Raw genomic sequence first — 27089 nt, 5'->3', positions numbered from 1 at the left:
CAAAAACAGCAACACCCTGAGAATTGGCAGCAGGACAGCAGCACCCGAGGTCATAGCAGCACCGGGATGTATTAGCAGAAACCGTGGCACCTTGAGAATAAACAGCAGCCACAGCAGCACACTTAGACACATCAAAAGAAACAGTAACACCCTGAGAATAGCAGCACAGCAGCACCCTGGCCCATTAGCAGCACCCTGACCCAATTGCAGCAGTCACAGCAGCACCCTGGCCCAATAGCAGCAGCCACAGCAGCACTCTGGCCCAATAGCAGCAGCCAGGACAGCACCCGGGACATTTAATCAGAAACAGCAGCACCCCGAGAACAAGCAGCAGTACTGCAGCGCCCTGGTCCGTTTACTGGCCAGCCACAGCAGCACACTGGGGGCCTATCAGCAACAACAGCAGCACCCTGAAGTATCAGCAAAAACAGCAGCACCCTGAATTATCAGCAAAAACAGCAGCGCCCTGAGAATCATATTTAGCAGAACAGCAGCACCCTGAGAATCATCAGCAGATGAGCAGCGCTTTGGAGTGCGCAGCAGCACCCTGAGAATCATCAGCAGAAGAGCAGCGCCTGGGAGTGCGTAGCAGCACCCTGAGAATCATCAGCAGATGAGCAGCGCTTTGGAGTGCGCAGCAGCACCCTGAGAATCATCAGCAGAAGAGCAGCGCCTGGGAGCGCGCAGCAGCACCCTGAGAATCATCAGCAGATGAACAGAGCCTGGGAGCGCGCAGCAGCACCCTGAGAATCATCAGCAGAAGAGCAGCGCCTGGGAGCGCGTAGCAGCACCCTGAGAATCATCAGCAGAAGAGCAGCGCCTGGGAGCGCGCAGCAGCACCCTGAGAATCATCAGCAGATGAGCAGCGCTTTGGAGTGCGCAGCAGCACCCTGAGAATCATCAGCAGAAGAGCAGCGCCTGGGAGCGCGTAGCAGCACCCTGAGAATCATCAGCAGAAGAGCAGCGCCTGGGAGCGCGCAGCAGCACCCTGAGAATCATCAGCAGAAGAGCATCGCCTGGGAGCGCGCAGCAGCACCCTGAGAATCATCAGCAGATGAGCAGCGCTTTGGAGTGCGCAGCAGCACCCTGAGAATCATCAGCAGAAGAGCATCGCCTGGGAGCGCGCAGCAGCACCCTGAGAATCATCAGCAGATGAGCAGCGCTTTGGAGTGCGCAGCAGCACCCTGAGAATCATCAGCAGAAGAGCAGCGCCTGGGAGCGCGCAGCAGCACCCTGAGAATCATCAGCAGATGAGCAGCGCTTTGGAGTGCGCAGCAGCACCCTGAGAATCATCAGCAGAAGAGCATCGCCTGGGAGCGCGCAGCAGCACCCTGGCCCATTAGCAGCTCGCGCTGCGCTCCTTTCATCTTACTGGGGGCAGCAGACGCTCCTATTTATCTGCCTGCGGATCAATGGCGTGGCGTCACCAGTGGCACTGGGAGGATGACGATTGCACCATTAAGGGATGACAGCTTAGAAAGAAGAGGGCAATGGTGAGATCCCTCCCAGAGCCAGCCCTGCACCGCGGAGCGCGCGCATCGCAGGTCACCACAGCCCATCTCTGCCCCGCACCGCTCCCGGAACCGCACCGCCTCCGCACCCAGCACCGCTTTCTATGGACGGCAGGAAGGACATGCTGCGCTTCCTGGAGGGAGGCCAGTTCGGCGCTCTGGCTAGTAGGAGGCTGCAGTCCGCGGGCCAGGAGGCTGGGGACAGGCTGAGCCCGGAGCCCCGGGACAAGCTGCACGTCAGGGGCTGTCTGAGCCCCAGACCCGGCCCCCTGATGGCCCGGGAGAGGGCGGCCGAGGAGGACGGGGTACCGGGCACCATGACTGAGGGTGGCCGACAGGCAGCCGCGCTGCTTCCACACCCCCCGGCCTCGGAGCCCCTGGGGGCCGCCAAGGAGCCGCAGAGCAGCTCGGACACCGAGTCGGACTTCTATGAAGAGATCGAGGTGAGCTGCACCCCGGACTGCACCTCGGGAGGCGTCGATTACCAGCACAACAAAGGTACCCACCACTGACAGCACCTTTTTTCAACCATGCCCCAAATCCGGCACCGGGCCATTAACGCAGTTAATGTCCCTTTGATGTACGGGCACGGGCCATTCATGCCACTCGATACGCCCTCACGGGGGAGTAAGGGCAGCCATACCGCCCTGCATGGGTGGGCGAATGGCAGCTAAAGGGAGTGATGCCCGCCTACAGGGACGCCTGGCAGCTGAAGACAGCAATACCCTCTCTGCAGGGCATCAAACAGATAAGAGGTGGTTAGTGCGGGAGATAATCCATGTGCATGGGGCAACTAATGGCAATTATGCCCGTGTGCGTGGGAGGGCGGTCATTTTATGCAAACAGTGTGATGGACACCGGACAGCTCGTGGAGCACGCGCATCCATGGGTATGGAGAACTGGGCAGCCAGGGGCAGTAATGCCCAATTCTCTGTATGAGGCAGAGGGCAGTTATTGTCTATGATCTTCTCTGTTTGTGTGGGGAAGCGGGGAGCTGTTGGCAGGACTGGCCGCTCCCTCACTGGGGAGCAGAACAGCTGGTACCAGCAATGCCTTCTGTGTGTTTGGTGCGCAGGGCATATAATGCCAGTAATTCCCCGTGTGTGGCAACGGCAGCAGGAGTTAATGCCCTGCCGTGTTCCTGAGAGCTATGCATCTCTAGACTCACTAATCTCTTCTTTATTTCCGGTACTAGGCACCGACTGCCAAGTGATGCCCTCTCTGCAGGGGGCACCGACCTCCTATTGTCACGATTGTCTCTCTGTGTATGGGGTAGCGGCAGAGCATGGCAATAACGGCCCATGGTGGTATTTATACAACAGGCACCCGGGGTTCTAGTGTAATGAATGGCATCAGGCCCGGCGTTCCTTGTGCGGGGAGAGCCCAGTACAAGAGATACAGGGCTCCTAATGTCATTAATAGCCCTCCTGCCTCGTAGTGCACGGAACACCGGAATCTAGATAGATAGATAGATAGATAGATAGATAGATAGATAGATAGATAGATAGATAGATAGATAGATAGATAGATAGATAGATAGATAGATAGATAGATAGATAGATAGATAGATTGCACTGATGCGGTTCTCTTTATACACACGTTTATTATATAAAATGTATATCATCTTAGAAATTCAATATATTGTAATGCGAGTTTGACTTTCAGAATACATTTTTTCTCGTATTGATATTTACCTCAGCTTTTGTTATCGGTAACAAAACCACCCCCGCCTGTTTAAAGCCCCTGCAAGCGGACATTGGAGGGTGGGGGTTAAAGAACAGGTCTTGTATCCGTCGCCTGCACTGAGACTTTTAGAGCCTTGGGAATTGCGCTCCTCGCCCGGATCCCGCGGCATATTAACTGCCCGCTTCCTGGCACTCTGGCGCGGGCACTGTTAGATCAAAGCCCAGTCCTGGAAGCGACGGGGTCCTCTGGTGGCCGAGCATGGGCCCCCTAAAGACCGTCACATCCCCCTTCAGCCCAGGGCAATCCTCGGCGATGCCTCCCAAGTACCTGTCACCTCCGGGTCCCCTCGGGGGCGCCGGCTCGGAAGTGGTCCATGGAGCTTCGGACATCCCGCCCCCTGAGCTGTAACACATTGAGACCTGGACCACAATGAAAGAGACGGGTCTCCAAGCCCTTCTCTGCGGCCCACGCCGCGCCCTTCCTGCCCTAAAAGAAAACACAAGAGTGGTAGCTTCCCGGGACTGAACCGCAGTACCGCAAGAGCCTGGGGCCTGTAAGCACGTCTCAAGAGAGCCATAGGCGACGAGCAAAAGGGACGGGGCCCTAAGAGGTCCAAAAAGTGTCAGAGGCTTCTCAACCTAGCGCTTCGGAACGGAGAGTCATTTTATAAATTATAGTAAAAAAGCGCAGGAGAAATGTGCCCACTGTAAAGTCACTTAAGTGTCGCGCCTGTCGGAAAAATAAGGCAATTATTTACTTAACTAATCATTCTATAGATTGAAAGAAGTAAGGGAGTATAAATGCATACATATATCTTCTTAAAAGCGGCCATATTAAAGATATATCTTAAATATAAATGTGTACGCGTGCAATAACATATGCAACAATATATACATATAAGTATATCAATACAAATATTACAACAATGCAAAATATACATACGCGTGCATCTCGGTATATAAACAACTGCTGTTTTTAATTTAAAAAAACAATACAATTAAAATATAAATTGCACACAAAGTATATATGCATAAATAATCGCAAATTTGTTTTTTACTTGTTTTTATTGCAACACTGCACAGATGTTACATTACATGTCCATTGTATAATTTATGACGCATTGGCAACAGTCTGCTGTTTTGGCAAATTACAGCCAAGCAACTGCTTTTATTATCTATACATGTCTTTCATTGTAATAATCGCTAAATTAAAGAAAAACCGATACAAAAATATACAAGAATAAAACAAAGTAAATTAACAAAAAGTGCGGTATTAAAATATGTAATTCATTCAAAACAAAGCATACATAATTTATAAGGCATGAACAATCAACGCCTCGTGTAAGAACATAAAACCTTGCTGTATTATTGTCATCTATTGTTAAATCGTATTAAACGTTGCTGGTTGTTGCCTGTCGCTGGCAGTGATACATGGGCTAGAAAAGGAGTCCTGTGTGTATTTCTAACGAGTTAACACAGACCACTGAGTACTGCACCCCGGCGTGGCCCCGCCGCTGCACGAGGCGCCTTGCAAACACTGCAAACAAATAAACAAATACACAATTAAATATGGCGTGGACGCCATTTCAAGGTCAGCCATTGGTCCCAGGCCTCATGGGACTGGACACAGAGGCCGGCAGGAGGAGTACCTGGAACCCTGGGTGCTCGCCCCCAATGTGCCCATGAGTGGACAGTGACTGACAGGGCATGGGCGAGTGGGGGGTAGGGGCGTGGGAGGTTCTCAGCGAACCTGGTACTCTGTGAGAGCAGGACCGGGCACACATTAGCAGGTGGCAGGTGTGTGTGTAGGGGGCAGATGTTAAGTGCCCGCGTGCACTGCAAATGAACGCTGGGACAGGGTTAGGAGGCTCTCAGGGCTTTACCCAAAAAGTAAGCTCATCTTATATTCGAAAATCCACATCACCCGGTCAGATAGATAATAAGAGACCAGAAAGCCAGAGTTGAAGGTTTTGAGAGAAGACGAAGCGCCTTGACTATCCGCAAGGGCCGCATATTATTAAATGGAGCCATTTTGAACCGCCGCAGAGACCTGTGTGGATTATAAGAGCTGCAAAAGGGAGGGGAGGAGAATAAAGAGAGTAGGGAGTAAGGATCGATGGAGGTACTTATGAGAGTAATGCTGGAGAGAACAAAGTAATGTGATGAGTAGGCTAAGAAAGTGAGGGAGGAAGGGGTTGGAATGAAGGATGTGGGAGAATAGAGGACAGAAGCAAGCGAGAGAGAAAAGGTAAATGGTAGGGAGGGCAGGGGAAAATGAAAGAAAGAGGGGAAGGGGTAGGGAGAGGCAGGAAGAAGAAATGGAGAGGAAATATAGATTGAAATGTAAATGGTAGGAAGGGCAGGAGAGGTGGGAAGAAAGAAGGGGAGGGAGAGGAAGGAAGAAGGAAAGAAAATGAGAGGAGAAGAGAGGAGAGGAGTGGAATAGAATGTTGGAGTAGTAAAAGAAAGTAAAAAGGAATCCAGAAAAGTACACCCAAAGAAAGATAAAGGGAAGGGATGTGTCCATTAAAGGGATGGAAGAAAAGGAGTTCGGAGGGAGTGGAATGAAGTGAAAGAGGAGGAAGGGAGTTGCAGTTGTTTAGAAGAATGTGGAAAGAGAAGGATTGGCAGGCGAAGAAAACACAAGTGGCTTGAAAGTGGGAGGAGATTTTGGTGATAAAAAAGGAGGGGAGCTGAACACAATGTAGGACTTAATAGCTGTTGGATTCACATCCCGAGTATTGAGTGTGGCCCAGCTGTCTATTCTGTCTTCCTGCGAGCAGGCTGTGCAGGTAGACTGAGGAGGGAGTGATCCTGCCCTGAGCATCTCCTGTCTCTGAGAGAGGGCTGCATGGACAGCCTGGGGGTGGATGTGTGGTGGACTCTGGCCCTCTCCTGTCTCTGAGAGAGGGCTGCATGGACAGCCTGGGGGTGGATGTGTGGTGGACTCTGGCCCTCTCCTGTCTCTGAGAGAGGGCTGCATGGACAGCCTGGGGGTGGATGTGTGGTGGACTCTGGCCCTCTCCTGTCTCTGAGAGAGGGCTGCATGGACAGCCTGGGGGTGGATGTGTGGTGGACTCTGGCCCTCTCCTGTCTCTGAGAGAGGGCTGCATGGACAGCCTGGGGGTGGATGTGTGGTGGACTCTGGTTGTCTCCTGTCTCTGTGAGGACTGTCTGGACAGCCTGGAGGGTGGATGTGTGGTGGACTCTGGCCCTCTCTGCCTGGACTGCATGGACAGCCTGAGGGTGGATGTGTGGTGGACTCTGGCCCTCTCTGCCTGGACTGCATGGACAGCCTGAGGGTGGATGTCCTCTGGGACTCTAGCCCTCTCCTGTCTCTGAGAGAGGGCTGCATGGACAGCCGGGGGGGGGGCGGGGGTGGATGTGTGGTGGACTCTGGTTGTCTCCTGTCTCTGTGAGGACTGCATGGACAGCCTGGGGGTGAATGTGTGGTGGACTCTGGCCCTCTATGTCTCTGTGAGAGGGTTGCATGGACCGCCTGGGGGTGGATGTGTAGTGGACTCTGGCCCTCCCTGTCTCTGTGAGAGCCTGCACGGACAAATGTGGGTGTGTGGTGGACTCTGGCCCTCTCTGTCTCTGAGAGAGGGCTGCATGGACAGCTGGGGAATGGATGTGTGGTGGACTCTGGCCCTCTATGTCTCTGTGAGAGCCTGCATGGACCGCCTGGGGGTGGATGTGTGGTGGACTCTGGCCCTCTATGTCTCTGTGAGAGGTCTGCATGGACCGCCTGGGGATGGATGTGTGGTGGACTCTGGCCCTCCCTGTCTCTGTGAGAGGCCTGCATGGACCGCCTGGGGGTGGATGTGTGGTGGACTCTGGCCTTCCCTGTCTCTGTGAGAGCCTGCATGGACATATGTGGGTGTGTGGTGGACTCTGGCCCTCCCTGTCTCTGTGAGAGGCCTGCATGGACCGCCTGGGGGTGGATGTGTGGTGGACTCTGGCCTTCCCTGTCTCTGTGAGAGCCTGCATGGACATATGTGGGTGTGTGGTGGACTCTGGCCCTCTCTGTCTCTGAGAGAGGGCTGCATGGACAGCCGGGGGATGGATGTGTGGTGGACTCTGGCCCTCTCTGCCTGGACTGCATGGACAGCCTGAGGGTGGATGTGTGGTGGACTCTGGCCCTCTCCTGTCTCTGAGAGAGGGCTGCATGGACCGCCTGGGGGTGGATGTGTGGTGGACTCTGGCCCTCTCTGCCTGGACTGCATGGACAGCCTGGGGGTGGGTGTGTAGTGGACTTTGGCCCTCCCTGTCTCTGTGAGAGGGCTGCATGGACCGCCTGGGGGTGGACGTGTGGTGGACTCTGGCCCTCCCTGTCTCTGTGAGAGGGCTGCATGGACAACCGGGGGATGGATGTGTGGTGGACTCTGGCCCTCTCTGCCTGGACTGCATGGGCAGCCTGAGGGTGGATGTGTGGTGGACTCTGGCCCTCTCCTGTCTCTGAGAGAGGGCTACATGGACAGCCGGGGGGTGGATGTTTGGTGGTCTCTGGCCCTCTCCTGTCTCTGAGAGAGGGCTACATGGACAGCCGGGGGGTGTATGTTTGGTGGACTCTAGCCCTCTCCTGTCTCTGAGAGAGGGCTGCATGGACAGCCTGAGGGTGGGTGTGTGGTGGACTCTGGCCCTCTCACTTGTCAATGTGTGCATGTTGTTATTTAGACCAAGGGTGCATCACACACTCTTCCCCTCTCTGGCGTGGGATGCAGGACGATGGGCTGTCAGATGTTGCTTAAGGGCTCAAGTCCTCTCACTTGTCAACGTGTGAATGACAGTGGGTAGAGAAATGGGTGTTTCATTCACACCTTCCATCTCTGATGGTTGGGTGCATAACGATGGGCATGTGAAGCAAAGCCACATGCAGAGGCAAAATACAGACATTCACAGCCATGAGAAAAGTCACAAACAGGATGAAAATCACAGGGAGCAAATTCACTGGTGTTTGAATGCAGGCAAAGTTGTACTTAACCCTGCAGTCGCTGCCCTATCTCTGTGATTAAAGAATAGAAACACTAAACAACTGTGTCTCAGCATCTGAGGGAAGGCGAGCAGAGTGTGGCTTCCTTTCTTGTGTCTGTGTGTAGGATTGATAGGGAAGCAGTGGGTGGGTCATTTTTGGTCTTTGATCTTTTCTCTTGTGTAAGTCGGCAGGGTGATGAGCACTCTTTGACCCCACTTGTCTTGTGTGCAGGGCAGTGCACGGAGTCCTTGGGTGGGAGCCCCATGAGTGGTGGAGACCCCACTAAGGGCAACGGTGGACCACAGAACAGTATGGGCTGCACAGCGGACCAGATGCGCCGGTACCGGACTGCATTCACTCGGGAGCAGATCGCCAGGCTGGAAAAGGAGTTTTACCGGGAGAACTACGTTTCCAGGCCCAGGAGGTGTGAGCTTGCAGCGGCCCTGAACCTGCCAGAGACCACTATCAAGGTACTTCCTCACCACCTATGCCACCACCACCTCCAACAGTTCCATCTCCATCAACATCCCTCCACAAATGTCGTTTCCACCAGCACTACTTGTGATAACACCAACAACACCCGCATCACCTACACAAACATCACCTCCACTATCATTGCATCTACCAGCATCACTGCGACCTGCACCAACACCACCTCTAAGTGCACCACCTCCACCAGACCCACCTCAATTACCACCCCATCACCTCAGCCTCCACTAACTACATTTTCAATTATCATTCAACGTCTACTCGCACAACCTTCCTCAGCACAGCCTTGGTAGTGCCACCGCTTTCCGTGGAACCTCCAGCAGTATCTTCTCTGTGAGATCCAGCACCACAGGCAACCGTCCAATTACTCTCCAAGCACCACCTCCACCTGGCCTCAATATTTCAGCCAAAACAAGGGTGAAGGGATTAGGGCTTTTAAAGGTCCAGCACACCGGCCCCTACAGCTATGAGAACAAGGAGTGTGCGGTTCCTATGTGGGTATCCAGGTCTAAAGAGTGGTCAGCGGATAAATATTTCAGCACCACCCACCAGAGTTTCCTAGGCTAGAACCACCACCATCATTCCCACCCAACCTCCAGGCTCCAGAGCCAACTCCACAAGAATCAACTTTCTGCATAGTCCCTAACTAGTCTCAACCTTAGTCATGGACACACACAGCAGCATGAACTCCACCAGTACCTCCTCCTGAGAATCACCTCTGCTACCACAACCTCTTCTAACAATACCTCAGTCAACATCTCTTCCACCAGCACCAGCTTATCACCCTCAGGTCAACTACTGTCAACTTCTCCTCCATGAACTCCACCAGCACATCTTCACTAGCGCAGGCCTCGTCAGTATTAACTTCATCAGCACCATCAACAGCACCAGCACAATCTACACTTGGCTGCACTTTCACAAGGCAGGGTCAATGTTATCTCAGTCTATCCATCTGTCCACTGTTTGCTTATGTGTTGATGTCATCATGTGTCTTCATAGATTACACAATAAGGACAACTATTCACCCTACAGAAATACAAAAAAACAAAAAAGGAAAGTTATCTATCTATCACAGGCTGAATGTATAGATAGCTGGATGGATGGATGGATGGATGGATAGCACACACCTCAACATGCTCTTAATGATGAAAGAGATGAGGAAAATCCTTCCTCTACTGTCACATTTCTCCAGAAAAAATCTAGTTCATGCAGGGTGTATTACTGCAATATACTTTTTGAGGGACTGCCTGGCTCTTTGCTCAATAGGCTACTAATGATGCAGAATGAGGTATAATCCCTAATTCTTTGTCTGACCGGAAGGATATGCCCCTCTTTCCACCTTTTCAGCCTACACCCTTCTGATGCTAAATGCTGTCGGTTTAGAGCCTTATGCTTTTGTCACAAGGCCCTCTACAGTTTCACTCCCTCTTTTTCTGTACACCCCTTCAAGGAGTTTACACTTTAGATACATTTAGGAAGGCCCATATGGGAAACCGAGCCATTTCCATGGTTACTGCCAAAGCTTGGAATACGCTGTACATGCATCCCCCAAAAATGCCTCATTAAATTTCATAAATCCTGAAAAACGTATCTGCCTTCCATCTAATTGCACAATCCATAATTTCTATAAGTGACCCCAATATTTAATTTTATGCAGGCACAGGACACCCTCTTCCTTGGCCACCATGCGATTTATAAAATCTTTTCATCATCAGCATGACATATATATATATATGTCTACGTTTTTCAGTGCATTTCTTTATGTAAAGGAGACACACAAACATTTCCAGTGCCAGCTTTAAAGTTATCTTTGGTGTATATTATGATGAATTTAAGTTGTGTGCCTCTGTGTGTCTATGTTAATGTCAGTGGAACTTTGCTAACATTCGCTTGTCTGAATATTCTTCAAAAATGTATTTATTAACAAGATTTGTGGTGGGGGGCTTAGACACATGGGAAGCCAGGCTTAAGCAGAAACAGGCCAAATACATCAGTTTCAGAATGGAAGAAAACTTTCTGGCATGAGCCTGCTTTAAGAGATATTAAACATATATAGTATAGGCTGCGAAGATGGTGCACACAACCTCCCACAAGAATAACTTGAATTCACTATATGCATTGCATTCATTATACAATACATCAAAACATTTACCATCCAGATAAAATAAAGTTCACCACTCTCTTTTTTTAAAACACCATTATGAAAAATTGTGTGAGATTTCTCTTTGCCCATCTTTTAACTGTAGGGGCATTCTGCCTTATGCACTGTTTCACTTGCTAGTTCAGTCTTCTTTCCAACAAAATAAGAAATACAAATCGTATTTTCCAAACATGGCACAGATTAATTGTTGAAATATGGGCATACACACACACGTGGTATGTTTGGCTATCATTGTTGGGAAAACAGCAGTGGTTTCAGATTCGTAAATTTGCTGGAATTAAGTTCTTCCCACGAACAAGGAATATCAACCAATGGGAAGGAAGAACGTGTTATTCTTATTCTGCCTTTATCTCTTTCTCATAGGCTGATTATTTTCTATGCATGACAGTATATTGAAATAACTAAATTCCACATAATGTCCAATCTAATAATTTCCTTGTTTTCAATCAGAATTCCCCAAATACAAAATAAAGAAAACCTTCACATACCAAGCAAACAGGGCCTGTTATTAGGTGGTCATTTCAAGAAATAAGCACCCCATGACCCTAGAGAAAATAAAGATCTAAAAAAACAAAATAAAGATTCTGTAAAACTCTATGGAATAACTAATAAAAATATATTATTTTCCACATATTAGAGAACAAGGAATACCATTACAAAATATCCAAGTACTGCTTTCAATAAGTATGTTCCTATTACAAAAACATGCTAATTTTAAGAATGATGAGAAAAGGAGAGAATATATATATATATATATATATATATATATATATATATATATATATATATATATATATATATATATATATATATATATATATCATTAAAGGTAACCATAGTATGGTCCTACAGGGCCGCCGAGTGCCTCCTGTGCTCAAATAGATGGTTTGTAACTGTCACTAGACTCCAAAGATGGCAATATAGGGCCATATTACATAGTTACCCAATACATGTTTTACATGTTTTTATAGTACATATTAATGTTAGCACAGCCAAGTGGGAAACGTTTTTTTTCTTCAAAAATGGAGATGTTCAGTGAAAATGGTAAGTGAATTACTGGACTCTAGGGTGTGGATGACGGTAGAGAAAAACATGACAAAAATAATTACGTACCGACTGAGACTTTTAGAAAAAAACTCACTTTTATTTATTAAACAAGCACATTCTGCCAGTAAAAGGAAGAGATTTTTCAAATTGCTGTCCGCAAGGTGAGACTAGCAGTTGGGGACTGATTGCATTTACAGTGTTCAGGTTTTGTTTAGGGTTCCTGAATAGAGTTTAAATTAAAGAATGGACAATAATAAAGCTGCAAAGAGTGGTTTGGGGCAATCATTATGATGATGATGAAAGCCATATTTGACCAGGGCCCGTGAAATATTTTCCATATTGTATGAGAATGTGAAATATTTTCAGTATTTCACAGATACCTGTGTAATATGCCTTTATTTTTCTAAATGAAGCTTTTAAAATAATGAACGCCCATTGAAATTATGTTATGATGTTTGAGTCACAAAAGAAATGCTGCCATTTCTCAATATGATTGTCTATCTATGTCGTGTACCTGTATGTGTTGAAACTGACAAACATGTATGGTACACACACAGGCGCACACGCAAAAACACATGTAATAACACACAACCAACATACATGCATAAATCACATATCGCCCTTTGCCATATTTAAGCAGCCTGAATATCGGATTACTGTACATACGCAGAGCTGCGCTTGCAACGTCTGTGTGACTCTATCTAAATTAATGTAAATGTATACGCGGGCATATATGCACGCACAGTTTTACATAAACCCCTCATCATTTGCCAAATCAAGGCAACTTAAATTCAGGAAGCCCTTGTGAAGCTTTGAGTTGTGCTATCACTGTGTTTCACTCCTTATTTAGTTTTATATTATAAATCTGTGTCCAGACACACACGGTGCATGAAACCACCCTTCCCTATACATAGGCAGCCTGAATGCAGTCTGACTGTATGTAGCTCAGAGCTGTGCTATCTGTGTTTCTCTCCATGCATTGTTTATAATATAATTTATAATATGAACTATGCATGGAGAGAAACACACACAGCACAGCTCTGAGCTACATACAGTTTATAATGTATAAACCTGTTCCCATTGACACACAAAGTACCACAAGTCACCCACCATCCTTCGCTATGTTTGTGCAGCCTGGATGTAGTAGCTCAGAGTTGTGTAGTGGGTGAGTCTGTGTTTCCCTCCATATATAGCTTTAGATTATAGATCTGTGTACACAGAACGGGGTGCATGGGCCAGCCACCACCCCTCGGTATATCTATAGGCCGCCAGGGTGTAATGTGACTGTGCTTAGCTCAGAGTTGTGCCCTGGGTGTCCGAGTGACCCTGCCTCTCTCCTCCCCACAGGTCTGGTTCCAGAACCGCCGGATGAAGGACAAGCGCCAGCGCCTGGCCATGACCTGGCCGCACCCCGCGGACCCGGCCTTCTACACCTACATGATGAGCCACGCGGCGGCCACCGGCAACCTGCCCTACCCCTTCCCCTCGCACCTGCCTCTGCCCTACTACTCTCACATGGGCCTCGGCGCCGGCTCGGCCTCGGCCGCCGCCCAGTTCAGCGCCCCCCTGAGACCGCTGGACACCTTCCGGGTGCTGTCGCACCCCTACCCGCGGCCGGAGCTGCTCTGCGCCTTCCGCCACCCGTCCCTGTACCCGTCCCCGGCGCACGGCCTGGGCGCGGGGGGCAGCCCTTGCTCCTGCCTAGCCTGCCACAGCGGCGCCTCGGGCGGCCTGGCGCAGCGGGCCTCGGACTTCCCGTGCTCCGCCACCACCCGGACGGACTCCTTCCTCACCTTCACCCCGTCCGTGCTGAGCAAGCCCTCGACGGGGGGCCTGGACCAGAGGGAGGAGGTGCCCCTCACCAGATAGAGGCCCCAGCTCGGACTGCATTCTTTATTTACAGCCCTCTGTCCAGAGGAGGACCCCGGTGACAGGAACTAACCAGGACAGCCTCGACCGCAGGCTTTATGAACGCACATTCCACAGCAAATGATGAAAGGAGGAGTCACCTGCGAGCGGCCTGAGCGAGGCCGAGGGACTCTCCTCACAGGGAGCCCTGGCCGGGAGGGCCTGTGTCCTCTCACCGCACACGCGGCCGAGCGGCTGTTCGTGCCACAGACTTTCACAACAAAACAATGCCCATCCGTGGCACATTTATTTGCACCACTGGACGGCTGGGAAGTGAACTCTGCAATACTTGAAAGTCGAAATGCTGTCTACGAAAAACATGTTCATGCAAACGGAGGATTGTGGTTTTTTTTCCAGGAATGTATTTTTTCATTTAAAGTAAAAAAAAAATAACACGTTTTTCTGTGCTGAGATGCAACAGTATTATACCTTTGCTTCCCACACACGATGCTTTACTGTAAAATACACTGAAATGCTGTCCAGTGGGGCGGTGGTGGTTTTGGGGTGGCTTTGCCTGGCACTGTGGGACCCAGGGCCGGCTACGTCTGTCCTCTGCCCCTCCCCCCCTCCCTGAGCCCAGATAGGCCAGACTCAGGGACCATTAGCCGGCTCCTGCTGCCAGTGACACTGTCTCGTTAAGGCCCGCTGCTGGAATAATGCGCGCCCACTGGCGAAATTAGCGACGTGATGTATATGCGGGCAGGATTTCTCAATGTCGAACGTATTATAATGTATTCTCTGAGCCGAGGACCCAGTGCCAAGCGCTAACAAGCCGCCGAGGGAAGGGATTAGGTGAGGGGGAATCAGTCGCCCTCCCAGACAAACACAGCTCTGCATGTCAGAGCACGGGCAATTTGCCTTCCTTTTAAATTTCACCTCCAGTCCATCGGCTGTTTTTTTTTTTAAAAAACATATACACATGCGCCTTCTTCCCCAGCTGGACCTCAGACCTGTTGTTTTTTGTTTTGTTGTTTGCTTTGTTATGTTTGTGACTTTTTTGTTGAGAGGGGTTTATTGTTTACACCATCGGATGCTCCAGAGGTATTTATTTATTATTCCACCTATCCTACCACACTACACACCTCCTTGGTGGGGGACACCTGGTCAGCGACTGGACTGTCCCCCCACTCTCCTACAAAACTGGTATTGTTGGTCTTCAGGCCTAGTTTTCTCGGTTATCTTTTTGATATGAAAGAGCAACGCCTCCCAAAGAACACTGCTACGATCTGTTATCATTTCCTAATAAAACAAGGATCAGATGAAACAAAAACAGAGAATGGGCCTGTCTTTTTTGATAGAGTACAAGCGCGGAGTACTTCTCATTCACAAATGAGTATCTATCTATCTATCTATCTATCTATCTATCTATCTATCTATCTATCTATCTATCTATCTATCTATCTATCTATCTATCTATCTATCTATCTATCTATCTATCTGAAATAGCAGTAGATATTCTCATATTCGTCTCCGTTAGTGAGCTCTTTTCAGTACCTTTGTAGATGTTTGTACTGCCTTCTATTTTTTCAGTATTGCAAAAACGACAAAAGAAAATGTATTTTTCAATCAAGTTCCACTTATATTTCCTGTCATTTTTCGTTGGGTAATACGCTGCTGGCTTTTGTGATAAAACAAAATACCCCCCATCACAAATTGAATCTCGAAAAATCAAAATGTAATTTGCTAAAATATTTTCATCGAAATAGAAAATACCTGTACATTTCTCTTAGTATATATAGCTATATATTTATGTCTCTCTGTGTGTGAATATCTATATATCTATATATTTATATATATACACACACATACTTATATTTATACACACACACATGCATTTTAGAGGGGAGAAATAAATAGAATTAAATGTATTTGTGTGCTAATGCAGCCATTGCATTCCAGCAAAAACAACCACTTAATGTCTTGGGTAATTTCTCAAATGTCGTATTCCGTGGCGCCTTCATCAAGGTTACCGGCGCGTTTGGAGGGTGCATTTCAGAGAGGGTGTTGCTGCCTCGCAGCCGGCTTGCACCATTTCTCTCTGATGTCATCCCTCTCACACGAATTACATCGAATGAAATCGAGGTTTTTAGATGTGTTTTCCTTGCGTCACTCACTGCCACTGGTTCTGGCAAACGTGCGTACGCACACACCCAAAGGCGCCCCCGGGGTGCTTGTGATAACCGGTGGGCAGGCCACAGGAAAGCGGCGGCGTCCGCCCGGCAGGGAGCCGGCCCCTGACAGGTAAACAGGCGGAGGCGGCGGGCTCGTTCTCAGTTAATGGGGAGGTAAAATGAGGTGTCTGCAACAATATTGGAAAGAGCAAGATCGATGGTGCCTCCCCATGTCCAATCAGCAGCCGTTAATTGCCTGTGTTTTCGGTGTAATTGAGCCACGGTGCCTCCAAATTGAAGTTGAGGGTAAGGCCAGTGCTCCCCCGGATGAGGAATTAACGCGCCGAGGTCCATATCTCAATGCGCCCTCCGAGGGGCTGCTGCGAGCAGGCGTGCACCGGGCTGGCCTGGGAGGATGTTGTAACACCACCAACAGCCAAATAAATACGCGTGTTTGTCTGCAGCGCCGCAACATTATTTATTTTTATTTTTGTTGGTAATAGGAGTGGTCGCTGCCGGGAGCCGAGGTATTAACAGTAAAGTGTGTTATACGGAGTTCGCTCTCACAGTTATGCGGTATTGTGTTGGGTATTAAACAGCAAACGGTTATGCGACGATGTTTCGGTTATTAAACAGGCGGTAGTTGTGCAGTATTGTGTTGGTTATGAAACAGTGGGATGTCACTCCTTACATCGACCTCGTTAAGCTAAAAGGCTGAGTCAGTCCTCTTAGCTTGAGGTGAAAGCAAGCACGCTCCACCCGGCCTGCGGGAAGTGAGGGGCAACACAGGCACCTTTTCTTCAGTTGAGTACACCGAACCCCTAAAAACATGTGAAGGAGGATAAAACGTCAAGTGTCTCCTTTCAGGCGCCAGCTCGTTATCCCGGCCGTGTGTGTGTGTATTGGGGGGGCTGTACTCACACGCCATATTGAGGCCCGAAGCCGCCACCACCCCCCGCCCCCCTGTGATTGATTGCCTTATTAAAGCGTGTTCTTGTAAGTGTGACCAAACTGATTGCGGTGCATATGTTCGGAATAAAGCTCATCTTAACCAAGCGTCCGAGAGGGGGGCGGACACGCTCCCGCGGCCTGCAGCGGGGGCTCCTCCCAGCGGAGGGCCGGGCAGAGCCAGCCCTGCACGGTTATCCTCGCTAAATTACAAGGTCAAAGCACTCGACCCCGGTGTGCGGAGGGCTCCGGTGTGCAGTGTCGATCAGCGGCGCTCCCTCGCTCCAGCACGGGGCGCATTTTATCCAGTAGTGTCAGTCAGCACGTCTCATTCAATACCGCCAGCAGCTAGGGACCTAGCTACAACTGGTGCAGCAGGTGCAATGGTACCGAGGCCCCGAGCCCCGAAGTGCCCATGGAAACCTGATCATTGATCTATATAACTACCCTACTACAGCAATAAAAGGGGCCATCGCCAGTCAGACTGCATAAGATCGGGAGCAGCCCACATCTTCAAAGAGGTTTAGGCGCTGGCTAATACGATGTCATGTGACCTTTTATACAGTCATTATGTACATGTCGGGAGTTCCATTTTCTATAAAAACTCTCGCACAAAAATCTAATACATATTTGCAAACCTGGCAACCCAGGTTTGGTGTCTGCTTCACAATCCCCAGACCCCTGTTCACTCCCTCCTTCGGTCACATTTTTACCCCTCCCCCTCATTTCATTACCCCCCCCCCCCCCCCTCTCCCATTCTGGACCGCTTTCATCCTCTGCTTTTAAAAACTGAGCCCCTCACGCTCTCCGTTTCTGTTCGTTACACTGAATGGTTTCGTTTTCCACCCAGAAACAGGATATTAAAGGCCACGTCCAAGCCAGGTAGCCTGTTTTACAAGCGTGACATTGTACTTGTGACCCGCGCATTGTGATGGTGATTGTCGCACTGTGACATGGCAAGTGACACTGTGACTGGAGAATGACACGAGAGAGTCACAATGAAGTGATGTCACAGTAGGTGAACAATACCTCTACTTCCAGATGGAGAAGAAACACCCTTTGGTGCAGGGAAGCCCCAACCAGTGATTTAAATGGGCCGGTACTGTCCGGAACGGAGTACCCGCACTTCTTTAAATTGAAAAAGGAGAGTACCTGCACTTCTCAGAACAAAACGGGTACTTCAAATTGTGAGTACACCCACTTCTCTATGTCTATTGCCACCAACCATTTTGGTGGCACCCCTTTCACTCTGGGGCCTTGATTACAACCTGACTTTTATTTACGTTTAAGGTGCAAACAGCTGAGCTGGGTGGTTTTGTACATGGTGAGAATGCACACGTGCTATACCCTTGTGCAAATTCCTTACCCTGGTCCTGATTACAACCTTGATGCTAATTCCATTTCAGTTGCAAATTCCCAAGCCTGGCGGTATGTTTCCACACTCTTTTGCAAATCACCTTCCCTGTGCAAATTACCAATATGTTTCAGCGGGTAAAACCTGGCCCAAATCTTACTGACAAATAGCACACCTTTGAACTACACGGGCCTTCTGATTTGAGCACCTTGGAGAGGCTGTGCACTCTCCAGGGCACACACATGACATTTTGCACTATTTGTCAACAAAATTCTCACCAGATTTGACTTGCTTAAAACTTGTGAGCATGTTGGGCCAGGCTGGAAATTGCACATGGGCAGATAACATATGGGCAGTTAACACACGGTTAACATATCCAACTTTGTAAACAGGGCCCAAGCCTCCCTTACTGCGAGATGCCAGAGTCTCAGGGGCCCCTCAAGGTATTTGGCTGTGGGGAGGGTAAAGGTGGAGGGGTCCACATGGAGAGGAATCATGCTGCATCACACTATTGATTACCTCAACAGCCCAGACATGGCTGGCTGTGAAGCTCTCAGGGCACAGTCAGGGTTGGGCTGGCCTAAAGGGCAGCCTGGCAGTGCCAGAAGGGCAGGTCTGATAGGCCAGTATTCTGGCTGTTTGTGGGCCTGGTTTTATCGTCTGGTGGGTCATTTATTCTGTAGAATCCCCTCATATTACCACAAACATTGCCTGCTGCAAGCACACATCCATTTTAGTCTCCCATACCTTGCAAAACACCTATACAGCTTTTTGATATACGTTCAAACTGGCCCAATTTGCAGACGTGGGGCACTTTTTTAGATATGCGAATTGCTAATTGCATCTTCTTTTAATTTGGTGCCTTGGTTTATTTTCTGTGCAAGTCCAACCAGGGACAGAGTACGCCCACTCCACATTCCTTACCATGACAGCAGTAACACAATTTTCCCTAGATAAGAACCCGATAACGTCCTGTACATCTTTTCTTTTTCCCTGTTTCTTCTGTTCGGGGCTTCCTCCTTTGGAGTTTACTGAGGAAATTACTTTTCTTCTACAGAGTACCTCCTCGTGTAAGGGCCGATGATGACTTTGTCACCCAAGAGATCTTATATTAAGTTATCACCATTTGTATGACACAGTTCTGTGACTTCCAGAGGTGCCATAGTTGTTTGCTTTCTCCCTGACCAGAGGCCCACCAGTTATGCATATTTTTTGTTGGGGGTGTGCGTGTGGCCTTTAGTCGGTATACTGTAGTTCTTAATGATGTTTCCTGTTGGTTTGAGGGAGGACATCTGTCTAGTCCTATTGAGCCTGAGTCTGCTTTGAGGCAATATTATTGGCCAGATCCATAAAGGTAAACATACAATTTTGTGTAACTTTACAATTTTTTGCAATTCACAAAGGAATTTTCCAAAAGTATCTTTATGACTAGATAGGCATTCATAAAGATACTACTTGTAAAATTGTTTTGCAATTCTGAAAAAATGGTAAACTTATACAAAAGTGTAATTGTTAATCAGGCCGTGTGTTTTGTGCCTGAGTGATTGCGAACTTGAGACTTTGCCATATTTATGAATCCACAAAGACTGTGTGATTGTCCATTGCCCTGCAGATTGCGCTGAGTTGTGTTGTTATGGGACAACCTGTTACCATACTATATGGCTTTTGAGCTGCGTTGTGTGAATGAGGGAGCCATGGATTGTCCATTTTCAGCTGTATGTGTGAGCAACGGTATGTGTAAGGAGTGTGATTTACTCTCTAGTGGAATCATAGGGCCCGGACCCCCCAGGGAACCCCGCTCCAACCTGCAGTGAACCCACAAACCATTAATCAGTCCAAAGGTGTGGGTAAAAACGGCCATGTTTAATCAAACCAAAACATTAATAAACATGGCAAGCAAAACATTATTATCTTTCAAATTACAAATTCACGTAATCACATTTTAATATTTACAAGCGTTCATAATCCCTATTTATGATAACTAAATACTCCAGCACTAAGGGGCCTCCTGGCTCGCATCCCCTAACTGAGAACCACGCAATGCGCAACCCACCTGCGTCCTTGAGCGGTGAGCACCCCAGCCCTCGGTCCTTGTCTGTCTTTTCCCGGGGGGCCCACCCCTCACCACCAGGCTGCCAAGGAGGCTCGTGTGACCTGTAGCCCTTGCCTCTCCAGCCGGTGTCCCCATTCTCCCTGCGGAAAGCTGACAGTCTCTCCCCTCAGTGCTGACCTCAAGAGTATGCCAGCGGGCCTCCCGTTACCCTGAAAATCACTGTTCTGTGGCCTCTTTTCCGCCACTAGGGTGACCAGGGCCCACAGGTCCTTCACCCTCCCCACCGAAAAACTGATTTTGCACGAACGACCATATCCCTTTAATCCACATGTCTGTGCCAATGCCTGACAAGTGAACGCCGTCTTGATGAAACATCTGGTCCCCAGCGATTAATCTGTGGGGGATATAACACAAACGGCCCGGACCTGAGCACAGCTTGGCCAGCTCCCTGTTAAGACGTCTCACTGATACGTTCAAGGCCCGGGATCTGACCCCCGTTGCCCAAGTCCGGCAGAGGATCATGCAGGATCAAGCAATCCGGGCCCGTTGAAATGTTCTCCCAAGCCAGGCGAATTCAGTCAGTAATTCCTCCCTTACTGCCATGCGACCCAATTTCACCATGTCGTTTCCGCCCAAGTGCAGGATAATTAAATCCGGGGACAGATGTCCCTCGTGTTCCTGTGTCTCCTCAACCAGTTGCCGCAACTGCCGGATTCGCAGGTCGCCGACGCCTCGCCATAGAAACTGTGGCGCGCCGCACGAACGTGTGTCCCAACACCCAAATCACTTTTGAGGACATACTAGTAGCAAGGGAGAAGAAATAGAAAAATCAGCGTGGTCATATCCATAAATCGTTCATTGTCTCACAGCAACTCAGGTCGCACATAGCGCTTAAAACAGGATGATGACCAGCGCCCCACTTTTTTGACCGTCTCGGCCGGTAAACCGGCGCCTGCCGCCAGCGTTGCCGCCCCTATTCTAAATGAGTGTGATGAATATCTTGTAGGATCTAGACCCAGGCAGTCCAGGGCCCGTTGAAACACGGCCCTGAACTGGTACTGTGATAGACAGTCACCCTGTTCATGTATGAACAGGGCCTGACCCCCCAATGTGGGACGTACCGCCAGATATGCCTCCATTCTGGCTACAGGGCAAACCTCATCCCCCGGTGCCGGAGACAAGTGAATTATGGACCCTTTCCCCAGTGGATCAGTCTTGGATTTCATCAGCGCTACCACCAAGCCACTGGGGTCTACTTTCGTGTCCTGTCGCTGGAGGCCCCCTGCGTGATCCTGTTTAGAGGCCCCTACCAATTCTCCCAGTCGGAAAGCCCCATAAAAAGCTAAGGAAAAGGCTGCCTTGAATAGTGTACACTCATAATGGGAAACGTATACCGACTGTAGTACCCCTAAAATGTCCCTTAGTGTCTTTACCTCCAGTGGCCTTCTCCTATCTTTTTTCACCCCCTCCAGCCTAGCCCAGCCTGACAGTGCCCTCCTCACCACAAAAGTTGCCCCGGGGCTCCTGTTGGCCCGCCAATTTTTTAAAAGAAGCTTATCACGTTACGCCCTGGCGTAATATGCTGGTCTACCCTGATCCTTCAGTGGTACCAAATATTCGCTAAGCGCCTCTGTGGAAAGAAGGGGGGGACCGGCTCGTATGCCTAGCAAACATCCTATATGCTTTGAACTGTTGTTGGTAAGTCCTTCTAGTGCGTTCACTCAACGATGCTCCCACCAGCCCCGCTAGGCCGGGACTCCAATCTTCCACAGAGATTTCGGGAACACCGTCATCTGTTCCTCTGCCTGAGGGTGATACTTTCTGAAATCCTGCAACTTGGAGCGAGACAAAGCATTAGCAGCCTGATTTTTCACACCTGGGATATGTGCTGCCTTGAACAACAGATTAAGCTTTAAACAAGCCAAGACCAAATGTTTCAACAACCGCAAGACGTGCTTGCAAGTAGCTCCTTGCCTATTGATAGCTTCAACCACTGCCATATTGTCGGACCAAAAGATTACTGTCTTGTTCTTAAAGAATGCGGCCCAGATGTCCACTGCCACTATGATCGGGAATAGTTCCAAGAAGGCTATGTTCCTAGTCAGGCCGCTCTCATGCCATGTAGCAGGCCAGTCGCCTCTACACCACTGGGACCCCAATACTGCCCCAAAACCAATGCTACCTGCTGAATCAGTGAGCAAGCCCAAGTCTGAATTGGATACCGCTTGCTCAGGCCATATTACCTTCCCATTGAAATCCCTCAAAAAACTACGCCAGACCCTCAGGTCTTCCCTCACGTCCGCCTGTAGTCGAACGTGACGGTGTTTCTGGGTGAGACAAACCATCGCCCGGGCAATTGATCTCGAGAAAGGGCGCCCCATCGGGATGATCCTTAATGCGAAATTCAACTGGCCAAATAGTACCTGAAGCTGATGCAGCGTGACTTTGGGTCCCGCCAGGGCAGAATCTATTGCCTGCGAGAAAGCCTGTACTTTGTCTAGTGGCAACCTGCATCCTCCCGCTACTGTATCAATCTCAATGCCCAAGAAGGACATGTTGGTAGCTGGGCCCACCGTCTTACCAGGGGCCAGCGGCACTCCCAGCTCTTCAAACATTGCCACCAGCTTGCCCAACGCCTGTCCGCACCTTCCTGATGCAGGGGGCCCATGATCATAAAATCATCCAAGTAGTGTACTATATCGCTGTGCCCTGTTCTGAAAACAAACAACCACCTCAGCATAGTGCTGAACATCTCAAAATATTTGCATGACACTGCGCAACCCACTGGCATGCACCTGTCATAGTAATACTGGAAATGCAGTTGGAAACCCAGGAGATGATAATCGTCAGGGTGCACTGGCAAGAGCCGAAAAGCCGACTCAATATCGGTTTTTGCTAAGAAAGCATTGGGCCCTAAGTCGCGCAGCCTCTGCAGAGCCGCAACAAAAGAAGAATAAGTCACAGAGCACAGGGACGGGTCTATGGCATCGTTCACTGATGCTCCCCTTGGCGCAGATAAGTTATGAATCATTCTGAAGTGGCCTGGCTCTTTTTTGGGAACCACACCCAGAGGTGAACACACACATCCTGGCAATGGAGGAGTCATGAACGGGCCAGCCACCCGCCCCAGCGCCCTTTCCTTATCAACCTTCAGTGACACTACTTCCTGGTGCATGCGCGCTGACAACAAGTTCTTGCAATAGTCTACTGGGGGCACCCCCTGCGCTGGGATGCAGAAGCCTGAAGAAAACCCATCATATAATGTCCTGGCTGCTTTCCTGTCAGGGTACTGATTTAGCCAGAAAATCAGCTTTCCTAAATCTACTGGCGTGGGTAATTTATTGTGTAGGTGGTGGCTTGGATTCCCTCCCTTTTTCTTTGGACTTCTTGATACACTTAAACTCAGGATGGGAGGGGTGGCCGCAGTAAGCACATGCGTGCTTGAACTTTCATGTCCCTGAGACCCAGGTACACGTTTTACGATTAAAGGCCCAACATGTCCCTTTCTTTTCGCCAGCGCCCCCTTGGGAAGTCCGAAAGGGCTGCCTCATGGGAGTCTTATTGTTAACGCTCTCTAACCATACATTGACCTCTGTTTGATCCCAACCCATGTCGGGGTCCTTAACTTTGGCCCACCTAAAATCTCTATCATAATCCAACCAAGCTGCTCCCCCATACATGAGCTGTGCCTTTAAAATTTTGTTTGAATAACATATCAGGGGTATAGCCAATTCTGGCTTCTTCTCCAACAATACTATTGAAAAAACATTGAAACCAAACAGCCAATTAGTAATTGATTCTTCCACCCTTGGTTTCCTCTCCCTGAAGAACCCTTCCTTCCTGTCCTTCTCTCTAGTTTCCTCTTCCCTCCTCTTTGGCCTAATTAGGGAGAATATGTCCACAAATTCTCCCTTCCAGATCTTCTCTCTTGTGTCCAGATCCACCGCTTGCGGAGGTGTGTTCACATCTTTTTCCTGCACTTGTCCCAAAAGAGCCACTTGCTTGTTCAACTTGCTCAGGACCCCGCCTCTCCCTGCCGGTGAAGCCCATGGTGCCACCGCTGCGACGCCTAGTGCAGGAGCCCCCAGCTGTGCCAAAAGAGTTGCTACTGTAGCCAATATACTAGCGGTGGCTATCTGCCCCCCCCCCTCAGCTGGTGCGTTGGGGACCCCTTCATTCGGTGCTCCTCCCTGTGGTATTGGTGCTACCACCGGTATTGGTGTTATTACTGGTTATTCTGGGACTGTGGGTATTGGAGGAGTGGTGGCCGGTGTCAGGGCCTTAATAGTCCCTCTAATTTCGGCCAGTACGAGGCTCACATCGTCCTGTCCCTCCCCTGGCACCCCACTAACTGGGCATGGGGGTGCTTCTTGTGGGGTCTGAGGTGCCATATTGGGCCCCGGCACCGGGGTTAAAATAGGCAAGGGAGCAATATACCCCGGTGCCGCAGGTGCAAGAGGCGGGGGAAACACCGGTACTAGTACGGGAGCTATGGGCACCGTAGGCAGCGAGCATACTGGCTGCAACACAGGCACTGGGGTGACTGGTACAGGTCCCTCTAAATCCCTGCCCCCCTCCTCCTCTTGTTTCCCCTGGGCTTCTTTACCAACGGAGGAAAGGCTGCTTTGGGTGGGACTATAGTCCTACGAGGGCGCGCCCCTGTCACCGACTCTGGAACCTCCTCACTATCTGACTCAAGAGCCTCACCCCCTGTACTCTCAGGCAATTCCTCCTCACTATCCTTGTCTCTGTTCAGTTTTGCCAGCACCAGCTTCAGCAGCTGCGCTATTTCAGACTCACCCTCCTTTCTCTTCGGGTTACGCTTGGGAGGCATTGTAAACTTATCTGGGTGATCAGAAGGGTGCCTGTCTTAAATGCTATAGGTGCTGACCATGCAACAGAAGCACTTGCACTTGCACTCACCCCCTTCTCAAATCCCCGTGAAACTCACTCACTGTCCCCTATTTCTAGTAAAATTAATACTTGATTAATGAATACAACTGCCCTATAACATCGCATGCAGCTCTGCCCACCGTGCTAATGAGGCAGCAGTCTGTCCAATTTATAATAAATGCTTCTGTTCAATTTATATTAAATGCTTCTGAAAAACCCCCCAAATTTTTGTTGGTAAAATCCAAAGCCTTATAACTCCAAAACAGTGCTATGTACAAGGCAGGTATTGCCCGCCTAATCTACAATGAGAGAAACTAACTTTGAAATCCCCAGCCGAGCAACAAGATCGCTAACACCGGCAGCCCTTGCTTACGCGCTTCAACCCCCACTCGCCTAAATATCCGGTTCTCTGCCGCGCCTCCTGCTCCCAGGCTCCTTACAATGCCAAGCGCTTCCCCGCAAGCTCCGTGCAGCTGCACTCGCTCTCGCCTGCTACCGCCACACGCGCGGCCTCTCGGAAAGGAAGAAAAGGCGCAAATCTACCGCGTGCCCGCACCCCTCCGCAGGATCACTAATAGAACGCTGCTCTGAATACCGCCCCGTACGCCACACCTCCTGCGCACGCTACCGCCTAAGTGAGGACTTAAAGCGCCACTTTAATTTCCCCCCTCCACCACAAAAACCCTTTAATCAAAAACTCTGGCCTCCGCGAAGCGCTGAGTGAAGATATGAGACTACGATGCGCTTGAAAAAACCACGTGCCCCGTAATACAGCACGCACCTGGAGGGCACTGCGCCGCTACCGGGGATCAGCAGGGACCACGGCACAACTATTGATGCACCACTGGCCGCCCACCGTGCCCAGAAAGCCACACAACGCTACCCACCGCCCCAGACACCTCACCTTAAACTCCGCGACGCCACGAGACGCTTCTAATGCACGAGACCACGATCGACCCAACGAAGACCCGACGAGTAAAAGCTGCCACGCACACCGAAGCCGATCGCAACAGTCTTCCAGGAGGTCCAGGCAGGAGCAGGAGTGCAGGAACAGAGAAGGAATGGAGGTGAGTCCGGGGCCTAAATAGCCCCCACCCTGGCTCCACCTCCCCTGTATGCTGTTTGCGTTGGGCACACGTCGTGGTGCCCCGGAAGTACTACCTCCTGCCAGCAGCCAATTAGGCTGCTGGCCGGGCTAAGGGGGTGTGTTGCGGGTACGGGGGGCCAGGTCCTAAGTGCGCGCTCTCCAAAGGTCGTGCTTGGCACTATGCCCGCTATATATATATAGGTTGTTCCCATTGGAGCAGGGTCAATGCTGAATTGCATGCGGCTGGGTCCAAACGGAGGTGGCATGGTGTGCAAAATATCAGTGAATGGGATGTGGCCTGAGTAATTATCAGTGGCTGAGATTGATTCAAGCATTCCATCAATCACTTTTTGTAAATTTCACGATATGGTGTTATCACTGTATTGTGCATGTGAGGTTACACAAAGTTCTTCCTCGCCTGTATTTTTGTGTTTATGAATGACAGCCTCGGGAGGAGTGGATGGTATGCCAAGGGAGCATAACTTTTCCAAATGTAGAGGTTTAGGGCACGTTTATCAGCCATCGATCTGCATCCCACAAACATGTTCATTACTTATAGATCAGCATCTCAGTCATGGACCAGCACCTCTCAAAAACGTATATCACTCACAGACCAGCTTTTCACAAGAATATTTAAGAGTGACAGGCTGGCAACTTTTAAAGATGTCCCAAAATCACTGACCAGAATATCTCAATCATGCACCAGCGTCTTTCAAAGATGTCCAACAAACCCTAAAATGCCACCACCTCAGTGGATGCAGTGCAGTGTGATGTATGCAGCTGGAGTTAAGCAGCTAACTAGCCTAAAAGGTTGAGGTAGGTGAAGAAAGAAGGGCATGGAAGAACAGTAGAGAAGATGCGAAGGAA

At 49.7% G+C, this 27089-nt stretch overlaps 1 protein-coding gene and 1 pseudogene across 1 annotated transcript; one reads left to right on the top strand and one right to left on the bottom strand.

Moving 5' to 3' along the window:
- The first annotated feature begins 1604 nt into the window (after nucleotides 1-1604).
- Nucleotides 1605-14986, top strand: EVX1 (even-skipped homeobox 1). The gene is made up of 3 exons (XM_085630095.1): nucleotides 1605-2009; nucleotides 8403-8641; nucleotides 13216-14986. Exons 1-3 carry the CDS (start codon nucleotides 1616-1618, stop codon nucleotides 13735-13737), a joined length of 1155 nt encoding a protein of 384 aa, XP_085486221.1. The 5' UTR covers nucleotides 1605-1615; the 3' UTR covers nucleotides 13738-14986.
- A 7001-nt stretch (nucleotides 14987-21987) lies between these two features.
- Nucleotides 21988-25076, bottom strand: LOC146789471 (uncharacterized; annotated as a pseudogene).
- Nucleotides 25077-27089: the final 2013 nt, after the last annotated feature.

This window comes from Triturus cristatus, chromosome 10, assembly GCF_964204655.1.
Source record: "Triturus cristatus chromosome 10, aTriCri1.1, whole genome shotgun sequence".
Classification (NCBI taxonomy): Eukaryota; Metazoa; Chordata; class Amphibia; order Caudata; family Salamandridae; genus Triturus; species Triturus cristatus.
This window is presented reverse-complemented; position numbering and strand designations above follow the sequence as displayed.

Excerpts from the sequence above, each read along its gene's own strand:
- EVX1 (XM_085630095.1), top strand. The coding sequence starts at position 1,616 with ATGGACGGCAGGAAGGACATGCTGCGCTTCCTGGAGGGAGGCCAGTTC. Across the intron at positions 2,010-8,402 it reads CGATTACCAGCACAACAAAG|GGCAGTGCACGGAGTCCTTG; the intron begins GTACCCACCACT and ends TCTTGTGTGCAG. Across the intron at positions 8,642-13,215 it reads TGCCAGAGACCACTATCAAG|GTCTGGTTCCAGAACCGCCG; the intron begins GTACTTCCTCAC and ends TCCTCCCCACAG.